Source organism: Dendropsophus ebraccatus, chromosome 6, assembly GCF_027789765.1.
Source record: "Dendropsophus ebraccatus isolate aDenEbr1 chromosome 6, aDenEbr1.pat, whole genome shotgun sequence".
Classification (NCBI taxonomy): Eukaryota; Metazoa; Chordata; class Amphibia; order Anura; family Hylidae; genus Dendropsophus; species Dendropsophus ebraccatus.
Genome location: NC_091459.1, coordinates 131,759,906 through 131,772,283, shown reverse-complemented (window position 1 = coordinate 131,772,283; position 12,378 = coordinate 131,759,906). Strand labels below are relative to the sequence as shown.

At 44.3% G+C, this 12,378-nt stretch overlaps 1 protein-coding gene across 1 annotated transcript in view; it reads left to right on the top strand.

Moving 5' to 3' along the window:
* Nucleotides 1–12,378, top strand: part of SH3YL1 (SH3 and SYLF domain containing 1) — a 79,435-nt gene that overhangs the window by 46,009 nt on the left and 21,048 nt on the right. The window contains exons 7-9 of the mRNA XM_069973039.1: nucleotides 362–527; nucleotides 3,596–3,656; nucleotides 4,378–4,434. Of these exons, the coding sequence (XP_069829140.1) occupies nucleotides 362–527; nucleotides 3,596–3,656; nucleotides 4,378–4,434 (284 nt within the window). The remainder of the gene's footprint in view (nucleotides 1–361; nucleotides 528–3,595; nucleotides 3,657–4,377; nucleotides 4,435–12,378) is intronic.

The following is a 12,378-nucleotide window of genomic DNA, read 5'->3' as shown; positions in this document are numbered from 1 at the left end:
TAGTTTTTTGATTCTAATTTGTATGAAACCTAGATAAAAAGAGGAGCAGTCCTAAAAGAATTTGTAAAATGCAAAACGCTTTGAGCTTCATAGAAGCCACAAGATGGAACTGGCACCTAATGACTTCCAGGCTCCATTGTATTGTTTCCATACATACACGGACCATAGTGAACATGGTGCAAGTTATGAACGTCATGCTGTTTTTCCCCCATAAATATACCGCCTGCTGATGAATGTTGTATTCCCTCAAAAATGTAAATCTGCTAATAATTTCCTTTTGGTTTCACACATATCCCATTCCTCAAAGGGTATTACCATTCTGCTATAGCTTACAGATCCCTAATAGGGTTCTTTATTACAGATTCTATTGTCAAGAAGACATCCGGGCCTTTGAGATCCTGTTCGGTGAGATTCCCCGTCCTGCCCTGGCCGAGGAGCTATATGAAATTCTCGACTCCTTTACTGAAAAATATGAAATCGAAGAGCAGAATAGTAACAGGAGAAAAGTTGTCAGAGAACAAAGAAAGGTACAATTTATGTGACCGTATATCTAGCTTAAGTAATGGCTGGAATGGAGACCTGTCGGTATAGGCTGCGTTACTGGATAATCATAAAAACTTGTGCAAAACCAAGAGGGGTACTTCGGGGGAAATCTTTCATTTTTTTTGTCCAAATGAACTGGTGTTTATATAGATTTTGTAAATTCCTTCGATTTAAAAATCTCCAGGCTTCCAGTACTTATCAGCTGCTGTATGTTCTGCAGGAAGTGGTGTATTATTTCCAGTCTGACACAGCGCTCTCTGTTGCCACCTCTGTCCATGTCAGGAACTGTCCAGAGCAGTAGCAAATCCCCATAGAAAACCTCTCCTGCTCTGGACAGTTCATGACATGGACTTAGGGTGGAGGGTGAAGCTACTTCTCCTGGACCACCTTGCCCCTTTTAATAATTATCAGGGGAGTGGGCCGGCTGAATCTGTGCTCAGGGGGGCGGAGCTAATGCCCTGGTCACCTTGCCCCTTCTAATAATTATCAGTGGAGTGGGCTGGCTGAATCTGTGCTCTGAGTGGCTGTAGCCCCTCCCCCATTGCTCCAAGAAGCTTTACTGGACACAGGGTTACACTATAAACTGCCAAGGACCTGCGCTGAGGATGAAGGTGAAGGAATTACCTTCATATTCAACAGTTTAGTTCCTCTTTAACTCTTTCGGTTGGGTATCTTTGTTCGGTCTTTGAAAGCTTGGCCGAGAGAGGGTTGAAGAGCGATAGCTGATGAACGAACGCTCCTTCAGACAACATTTGCCCTATGTGTACGGCCAGCTTCACAGTTGTCTTTCCATTCATCCCAAGTTGTCAAATTTCATTATTTTTATATATTTTATTTCAAATTTCATTATTTTTATATTTTTATATGCACAAGTCTCGAGAGACAGAAATGGCTGCACATCGCACCCATGGTTGATACGAAAGCTTATTCAGCTGCATTAAAAACCAACATCAGAAGTTAGTATATAATTTGATCAAACCATATTGCCTCATGTACCACGTGCAGGTATTCTGATACACGAGTCCCTAACCAAACAACACTGTACCGGTCAGCGATCGCCAACCCCCGTAAAGCGTGTGCAAGCAGGCAAATGGGGGCCACAAAATGGCCTGGCAACCCCACTGTCACAGGACCAAACCCTGCAGGGGCCACCAGCAGAGAAGGCATATTTTACTTGTCCGTATTTTACTTTTCTCTCTTTCCTGAGTGGCTAGCACTCCTCCGGGTAAGACCCATGTGGCCCCAATTAGCAGGAAGCACCTGTACACACATTGTAAGTACCTCCTATTTCCCCCATTCTACCTCCGGTGCAGTGGTGAGTAGTAAGACCTTGTTCACACTTGTTTTGCTTGGTGACCGCTTTCTCCGCCGGCGGTGCCTGCTGGGTTTGGGAGGCCCTTGGGGTTTGGTCCTGTGACATTGGGGTTGCAGGGCCATTCCGTGGCCTTCCTTCCCTGCTTGCGCTCGATTTGCGGGGTTAGCGGTCGCCGACCGACACAGTGTTGATTTAGTGTAGGGACTCATGTGAACCAGGAGACCTGCACGTGGTACATGAGGCAATATGGTTTCATCAAATTATATACCAACATCCTGGCGTTGGTTTTTAAATGTAGCCGAGAGGCATTAGTGTCAGCCATAGGTGTGAGGTGCAGCAGCTCCTTTCTCTCCATGTCCATATTATTTTTACGTGACTACTGTCCTCCCAATGTAAAGTCTGCAGACAAGCTTATCACAGAGGATTAGCATGCAATTGGCCCCAGGATAAGAGCCTTTGATGTCCGTGTGGGAACAAGCTCTGTGACGCCTACTAGTGTGAGCAGATAAGCCGAGCAAACAGTCCATGCAGATTGCTTATGGGAAATCCCATATAACGTACTATCGGCCCAATCTGAAGGACGTGGACTGTGCATGGCGTACCTAAAAAGGAGCAATAGGAAATAAATCTGGTTGATGTTATAGCCAGCGGCATAGGATCGAGAAACTCTAGCCGCTGAAAGAAGAACTTTCTGCTGTGCATTACTACACGTGTCCTGGAGCGATTTGTCATGTTTAAAGGGAATGCGTTGTGTTTTTAATTTTTGTTACCTTGGGCATCTGAAGAAGCTAAACAATTTTTATTATTGTTCTTTTATATATAATAGCATTTTATTTTTAGAACCCTATTGTATATATTTACATTCAGCTATATTGAACTGAGGATATTGTCTGGAAAGGCCACTTATTATGATGGTTTTGGTAGACTCCTTACTGGAGCCATCACTTTGCTAGATCCTTCCCTGGAGGGATATCTGGCTAGTCCTGTGTTTTGAGATAACTGCGGGCCCCATTACACTGGACGATTATCGTGCGAAAAATCGTTATATTCGAATTTAAACAATAACCGTTGTGTGTAATTGCAGGCAACGATCGAAAAATTGATCGTTGATTTAGATCTGAAGATTATCGCTAATCATTCGCTGTAATTCCACATTCGTTCGCTCAAGTTCTGCATTTATTTACTAAACGTTCAGTGTAATTGCACGTTGTTCATTGTTTTTCTGGGATCAGAAGGAGTAAGGGTCCATTTACACAGAAAGATTATCTGCCAAAGATTTGAAGCCAAAGCCAGAAACAGACTGTAAACAGAGATCTGGTCATAAAGGAAAGGGTGAGATTTCTCATTTTCTCAAATCCGTTCCTGGCTTTGGCTTCAAATCTTTGGCAGATAATCTGTCAGATAATCTTTCTATGTAAATGGACCCTTAACGATCATAGTAACGATCTTACCTAACGACCATAGTTCTGTGTAATATGGTGAACGATTTCAGGTTAACGATAAACAATCACGTTTGCGATCGCTTATCATTAGTCGCTCCGTGTGATAGGACTCTGGGGCTCTGCAGACTTTTTTGCCTAATAGGTAATGCCCCCCTTGTAAGATACCCCACCCCCACCCACTGTTAATAGTTTCACATATGTTCTCAAAGCAAACTATCACTGAATTAATAACAGAGGAATCTCTATTTCTCTCCAATATGGAAGTTAACTGTTGTATTTTTTTTTTTTTTTGTAGAAAGACATTGCAGTAAAATCCAGTAGACTCCGCTCTTACCAGACTGGAAATGGTGCAGAAGGTAAGAACCTAGATGATATTGATGTGTTTGTCGTGCCCATACTGTACTGGTGGATGACTAGGATAAACATGGAGCAAATGAGCTTAAAGTGTTTGTCAAGGGAAATAGTTGGTGTGCAGTGTAGCCTGTCTTTATCACAAACTGACATCAATACGTGATGGTTGGGTGGTCTGACATTGGCCACCCCACCGATCAGCTGCCAGAGCTTCAGTGACTGCGACACACACTAGAGCCCTTAGCAGACATCTCCATACATTGGGGGAGATTTATCAAACATGATGTAAAGTGAAACTGGCTCAGTTGCCCCCGGCAACCAATCAGCTTCCACCTTTCATTCCACACAGCCTCTTTGGAAAATGAAAGGTGGAATCTGATTGGTTGCTGGGGACGACTGAGCCAGTTTCACTTTACACCATGTTTGATAAATCTCCCCCATAGTGTTGTGATTTATTGCTACAGTTCAGCTTTTATTTACATCAATGGAAGCTGAGCTGCAATAACCCAGCACGGCCGCTATACATTGTGCACCGCTGTTTAGTCTAGGCGCCAACGCTCTGGCAAGCTGCTGGTGGTACTCTATTTCGGACTGATCAGATATCGATCACCTATGCTGAGCATATGCCATCAGTTAAAAAGTTCTAAAAATGCCATTCTTTTCATATTTCCCATTGACTGTCTCTGAGTATATTTTTCATTTTTTAATTTCAACTATATTTTTCAGCTACAAGACCTACACAAAGAAGTTACCCCGACCTCTCCAGCTATAATATGAATGAACGTGAGTAGGGGCATGCTGAACTTTTTTTTTTTTTTTCTTCATTTAGTCATATAATCCCGTCTCATAGGAATGCTATTAGTCACGGAATATATGCACTTCTGGAGTAAGTCAGACATCAAAAGTAGCAGATGGCCCTTAGAAGATGAAAAAAGTAGAGCAATATGAAGTTCTAGTTATAGACTATGGTAAAAAAAAATTGAATTTAAAGTGTACCATATATATATATATATATATATATATATATATATATATATATATATATAATCTCAAATCCTTCATAGTAGTGACACAGTGATATGGTTACTGCTGTTATTTAGTCCCCGAGAGTCCCCTCCTCTAGTTCTTATTCACTATATTTAGGAGGCAGGACCAGGGCTGAGCCATTTGCCAGTACTACTTCACAGGTACTTCCTTCCCATGACTTCTCTAGCCATTGAGAGCATAACACATCACATTCTTCTTTGCTATGCTATGGAATAGTGCTGGCAATGAACAGACTTGCACTTTGCAGGGCTGATGATTTATACAGTACGGTAGTATAGATGGCATGTGGGAGGAGATAGGGTTACTGATGCACTGGGTTTAGCATTCTCACTCTAGCAATGGCCTCTCCTGGGCTAACATTAGGCCTACAACTGTACAGATAGGAGACAAATCTCTAACTACAGGACTTGAATGGAAGCCAAAAAGTGTATACCTTTAAAAATGAGCTATGACATAACTATATTGCATATTCAGTATTGTAGGGGAAAAACGGTGACCAAAATAGTCTATAGTTGATGGATGCATTTCTACATTTATGTGTATGAATACGTCAGAGCTTTTTCTGGCATATACCCTAAAAAAATGTGAACTGATGTAACGGTGGTTATTGCCACGAGGGTGTACAATGCTTCCTTGTCGTCCAAAAAAGCCTCTCAGTAGCTACTTTTGGGTAGTATAGGGAGAGATCATTGACTGAGCACAACCGGAGCATGCTTGAGTCCCATCATTCAGCATTTCAATACCAGTGCCTGAAGAAGTTGGATGCAGCCCTAGGTAGTCCTGGAAATCATGGATATGACTTGTATGTATGGCTATATCCATGTTTTTCGAGTCTCGCTAGGGCTGCATCCAACTTCTTCACACACAAGTATTCAATATTCGAATGCGTAAAGATTGGCGCTCTTAGACATGTCTCTACAGTACACTCTAAAGCTCCTATTACCTTGGACAATCAGCGGGAGCAACCGAGCGCCAACCTGTCAGGTCAGTGCTCGCTTGCTCCTTGCTGATAATCGTTTTGTGTAATCCAGCTGACAGACTTTGAGAAGGGGAGCATCATTGTATTGGGAAAAGCAGGGAGATGGTTTTATTAAATTGGCCTTCACCTAAGGGTCCTATTACACGGACCGACCAGGGTCCAATAATAACTGTAAACGAGTGCCAATCTACTAGATCTGCGCTCGTTTACTGGGCCTATTACACGGCCCGATAATCGTTTAACAAGGGCTGCGCGGACATTGTTACCGATATCCTTGCAGCCCTTGCTTAAACTGCATACATTACCTGTCTAGGCTGCAGGGCTTCTCTTGCGCTCGGCTTCTCTCCGGGTCCCGCGCGCTCCAGCTTCAGAGCAGCCTGTCTCAGCTGACAGGCCGCTCAGCCAATCACTGGCCGTGGTAGTCCTGTCAGCTCAGATAGGCCGCTCTGAAGCTGGAGCGTGCGGGACCTGGGGAGAAGCAGAGAGCAAGAGGAGCCCTGCAGCCTGGACAGGTAATGTATTCTTTGCATATTACACGTATCGATGCGCGGTCGGCGCCCAACAATTATAGGTCCGAACCTATATCAACGATCAGCTGATGATCGTTGTCAGCAGCTGATCGTTGTCTCTATTCCACGGAGCAATAATCAGCCGTATAGGGCCGATTCGGACCCATGATTGCTGCGTGGAATAGGCCCCTTAGCCCTTCTAGCCAAGCTGTTAAGGCCATTACGACCGATAATCGCTTGGTGTAATAAAAGGCAACATTGTGCATGTCGGCTGATTGTTGTCTTCCAATGTCCTTCAACATGTTAAAAGACAAATGACAACGATGGCAACGATCTGCTGCCATCGCTCCGTGCAACAGGATCGGCGGCAGCAGACCCCCACTATTTCCTATGAGCTATCTTTAGATCGTCCGGGGAGCCCCTCCTGCAGTTATCCGCTCGCTGTTGGTGTGTGTAATAGCATTGGCAGCGAGCTGGGAAAGAGAAGCAAGTGAGAGCTGACCTGACAGGTCGGCGCTTGCTTGCTCCCACAGATCGGACCGTGTAATAGGAGCTTTAGGAGGTGTGGGGACCATCTCTCTAAGGCCCTCCAGTAGAGAGGATTATCCGCCAACAAGCACAAGCAGCTCCCACAGTTTCCTTGTCCGCCCTCCAAACACAGGCCGCTTCTGTATACAGAATCTACAGGTCCAGCTGTAACATCTGGAAGCAAATGTTCTGCAGAATGTTGTATGAACCCTGTATCCTCCATGCCCAACCGTATCCCATCTTGTATCCAGACTAGAGGTGCCCAGCAGGATACTGGAGCCTTCGCACCACTGTACAGTTCTCTCTTTTCATCCCAATACTGTATTCACTTATATATGATCATTACAGGTAGAACGTTTCATCAGATTCCTTCTTGTTGCTATATATATCCTTGTTAGTGCATGTATATGCCAAAGACGAAGCCTAAAGAACAATCCCTACCAATGCTTCTGTATAGTAGTCAGTTCTGTTACATGCATCCTTTCTTTATATTCTATTGTAACTCTACACAGATGACTGGCACATGGGTACGTGGGCACAGATCGTAGACCGGGGGTGGGGGTGGGGGGATAATAGACCCATACTTTATATAAGCCATAGCCACACGCTGAATAGACATCTAAAAGGCATACCCGTAAATCACTTATTATTCCACTAATCCTGAGCTGAATGATTTCCCAGTCTTTTCTACATCTCGGCGGCTGTGTTTATAAATCAAGTAAATATGTTAATCCATCTGGTGGTCCCTTCCTGTCTGTTACATCACTACCTACAGATAGAAAGCGGCAAATGTGTCCAAAATATTCTCAGCCTGGTATTTACCAGGGAATCCTCTGTGCGGATTATCCCATACAGAACATGTTTGCAGTCATTTCCATTTATGAATGAGGACAGTGGATTGTGAATGAAGGAATAAAGGGGGGGGATAGATGCCTCCAATCTGCTTGTTGGCTAATACGGCTCTAGGTTAACATAAGGTTAAATAGTGGTGAGCACTGAATATATAGAAGAATGCTTATGGTTGTTAGTTGATACTTCCGTCACTTCGATCGCCATCAACCCTTCCCCCCCCTCTTCTGCGCTCCCACTTAAAGTTCCGCCGGTCCCATAGACTCCATTCTATGGTAGGGCAGATTCCGCTGTCTGCCCAAACAATGAATCTGTTCATTCTTTGGGCGGACGGCGTAATCTGCCCGACCATAGAATGGCGTCTATAGGTCCGGCGGGAGTGAAGTGGGAGCGCATGGGGACAGGCGGAATCCTCAGCAAGTTATCAGCGAGAATTCCTTAGTTTGCACATACCCGTATGAAGTGAAGTGCCGCTCCTACCCGGCTGCTCAGAAAAAAATGGTTCCAGTCCTGGGAACCTGAGAGAAGATTTCCACGACTGGAACCAACATTTCTAAGCACCCGTGGAGGTGCAGCAGTCAGTTAAATGGAATCAGGCTGATGAGCAAGCTGTTATTGATGCTCAAGGGCACATGACAAGTTATTGAGACACTGGCATGTTTGGGTATACCCAACACTGGTCATGGCTTTTGTTTCAATAAATTATTTGAGATGAGAAAATCCCCATTGCTGCTTCTTGTTATATTCCCCATGATATAATATCTCTACAAAGTGAAATTTTTACGGTTTCAGGCTATGTTCACACTACGTAAGTTTCCGGAGATTTACGTAGTTTGCGTACAATGGAAAGTATACGATCTACGGCCGCACAGTTCACACTACGTACGAACTTACGCCCGTATGCGGCGCCGTAAAAAATTAACCAGACCATTGTTTCGGGAAGGAAAAGCTGTAACTTACGCCCGTAGCGTAATAAGTGGTCCCGTACGTAGTGGTGATTTCTTCATTTTTGCAGCTTTTTGTGCCGATCCAAAAGGTTCTGTGGGGTGTCCGGGGCTAGGCGAAGCTTTCCAAGTAAAAGACCGCTGTCAGATCGCTACGTACGCCGCTCGGGAAGCGTACGTAGCTTACGGGCGTAAGTTCGCGGACCGTTCGTAGCTGGCCGCAACTTGCGTAAATTCCGGCCAGAGTTTTAAACGTATATGTCCGGCCGCGAAAAATGTGCGGCCAGACATATACGTAGCGTGAACATAGCCTTAGGCTATGTTCACACAGCGTGAACATCCGGCAGTGCCCGGATCATCGCGACCGGTACTTAAAGGGGTTGGCCACTTTTATAGTAAAATAGGTCAGTACAAAGTATTAGTAAGTGTACTCACTGTATATACTGACAGCAGCTCCCTGTGTGCCTCATAGAGCTAAAATCAGACTCCCCTTCACCAGGCTGGGCTGCCCTGCTCTGTTTTGTTTCAGTCCACAAAATGGCTGACATGGAGGAGCATGTGACCATGCCCTGTCCACTGTGTTCTCCATAGACACATACAGGCTCAGTGGTGGACACTAGGGGGTGGGGCTTGGTCACATGCTCCTCCATGTCAGCAATCTTATGGACCAAAACACCATAGAGCAGGGCAGCCCAGCCTGGAGGAGGGGAGTCTGATATTAGGGAGCTGCTGTCAGTATATACAGTGAGTACACTTACTAATACTATACACTGAGCAATTTTACTATAAAGTGGCCAACCCCTTTAAGTACCGACCGGATGATCTGTCCGGCCGCAGAGCTCTGATGCGGGCGCATCTGCGCGCGCCCGCATCAGAGCTTCCCCCTGCACTCTATGGAGCGAGCGGCAACAGGGTTTCCTACGGCTGTAATTCATTGAATTGCGGCCGCAGAAAACTGACTGTTATTTGCGGCCCCGTACGGGATCCCGGCCGGAGCCTATACGATGTGTATGCGCTCCGGCCGGGATCCCATTGAAAGTAAGGCATTGTTCCACCGCGCCAAAAATACGCCCGTTGTTGCCATCGGAACATAGCCTTAATAAATTTCACCTGCCAGCCAGATATCCCTAACTTTTTGTGAGTAGTGACGTCAAAAGTTTTTTTTTTTTTTTTTTTTCTTTTGTGACCAATACTTTATACATACACAACACACGTCATGCATGCGTTGTCCAAATGTCTCATCCATTTAATACAACGATGCATTGAACATTGGATCCTGTACACACCTGAGTGCAGTAAATTGCTTTTCACCACAGTTCACATAAAGGCTAATGTTATTGTAAAAATAAAGATGGCTTCGCTACCACTAATTGTTCTGTACCTTCTCATCACATCGCTATTCTCGGTCTGTTTAATATTCGCCTCTTTTTATAGCCGTGACTCAGATGATATAATAGTACAGGGGGAATTATTTAGGTCTATTTAGCTATCAATTAGATTAGCTTTCTTTTAGTCTCTCTATTCCCTCCTTTTATTATTTGCCTTTTTCTCTTTGAGGAAGGAATGTATATTCTTAATGGTTTGTCTCCCAGCTAAAACGTGTATGACAAATCCTTTGTGCGTCCTTCCTATAGCTTTTATTATGACTAGTTCCATGTATTTGTTCATTTACTTCAAGATACTTTACGTCCGCTTATTCCATAGAATAACATTATCAAAAGGCAAGATCTAAAACGCCATTAAAGGGATACTACAGAGAAAAAAGTCAGATAATACTTCTAAAGGGGAATTCCACCCAAGAGCTAAAAAACAAAATGCTTCTACATAGATTAGAAAGAGAGATATAGATGAAACAACTGTGTCTCCTTTCCCCTATACTGCTTAGGAGGCTGTCACTGTTTGTTTTTCCCTCTCCTTGGCCAGGTGCTCACTGATTGGTGGGATGTCAGTGGTGGGCGGTTTTACAGATGAGGTGTTACAGCTTGCCTGGCAACAGAAGAGACAGATCATGTGACTTTGGTCTCATAAGGGAGGGGAAGGACAGCGTAGTGGAGACCAGTAAGTGTGGCTTTTCGGCAGCTTCAGGGTGTAAGTCAGGATGTACAGTAGACCAGCGGTCCAATTCATGTAATAAAAACCTATTACAAACAAGCTACAAACATCTTCTAGCAGGATGTACAGTAGGTACATATACGAAGGCTGCTCCTGTAATAACACAGGTGCAGGCATAACCTCCTGTGTGTATTGTGAAGGGAAAAATTACTGTACTTTAAAAGTTATATAGCTCCAAAGGATCATTTTAGTAGATTTATATCTATTCTGGTGTTTGGCGCTTTTTACGCTTTTCCTTTTATATTCTGTGGTGACAGTAGATGAAGTGTTGGCATTTTGGCTTTTGCAGCTTTTATTTTTATTTTTTTTTATCCTGGGAAACGTAATCATGGTGTTAAAATCTGAAACCTTATAGTCACATCCCCTAAACTAGAAGAAAGCTAGAGGGATCAGCCGAGCCCTTACTTTGGTTGGACCGCAATTGTAACAATGTGGTGATCCCTTAGGGGTGTAGTCCTGGCACTAATTGTAGCTTAGAACCAAAGTACGTCCGACATCAACATTTTGTTATATACCAAGTAATTCATATATCGTTTTTTTTTTCACTTTATATGGATTACTAAGCGAGGCTTTTGCAATATAGTGATTGCCAATTCCTTTATAGAAATTCTAATCCTGGCTTCACTTGAAGCTCACATGAGACTGAAATGTTCATTAAGTAAATCGATGTTGCTTTATCGTCATTAATGTTTGTAGTTGGATAATATTTCCGTTTTATGATTTATTGCAGACGTCCTTTACCTGGGTTCATTCCCCGCAGTGTCTATTTGGCAACTTCTTTTTTTTATTTTTTTTCTAATTGGTGATTTATTAGACTGTCCCTTATCTTTCTGTCCATATAGGCCCTAATTTTCTGGTATACCTGTGATGTTTATACACAGCAGCCAATACTAGGGGTCTGGGAGCGCTGACTTGTGTCTCTTTAGGTGGCAATACATTTTAGATAGATAGATTACTCAACGGTTGTTCAATCATCTGGTGAATAGCGATGAGCGAACTTTGAGCACACCCTGCTCCATCCGAACCTAAGCTTGTGGCATTGATTACCGTTGGATGTAGCCCTGGGGGGTCCTGAAAAATATAGATTCATCCATAGGCCATAGGCTGCATCCATGTTTTTCAAGACTTCCTAAGCTACATCCAACTTTATCAGCCACCGGTATTCAGATGCTGCCTGCTTGCGTTCAGACTAACTCAAGCGTGCTTGAGGATTGCTCATCTCTGATGAACAATTGTTTTGTACATGCAGATATATACATTAGCCCATACTACACGGGCAGATTATTAGTCAAAACAGGCTGATGGCGCCCTGTGTGATAGACTGGCGATCAACCGATGGACGAGCAGTCGCTTAATCCTACATGCTTAGAAATGATTGTCTGTCTGTTGGGGTACTCCGGGCTGGGGGGCTTTTTTGTGTATTGCCGGGGAGGAGGTGGATGAGGGCAACAACGTCCACTTACCTCCCAAGTTCTAGAGATGATCGAGCAGGGCCGAGGTTCAGGTTCGTACGAACCCGAATCATCGGCATTTGACTCCGGCTGCCTTCCCGTTCCGTGGGGAAGGTGGAGACAGCCTGAGTAACACCTGGAAAACAGGGATACAGCCTCGGCCCTGTTCGATCATCTCTACCCAGTTCTAGCGCCAGGATCCCGCCACTGAAAGCTTGAGAGGGCTGAAAATGTCACATCTCAAGCCTGCGTCAAGACCGGAGCAGCACAATTCAGGACCCGGCGCTGGAACCGGGGAGGTAAGTGAA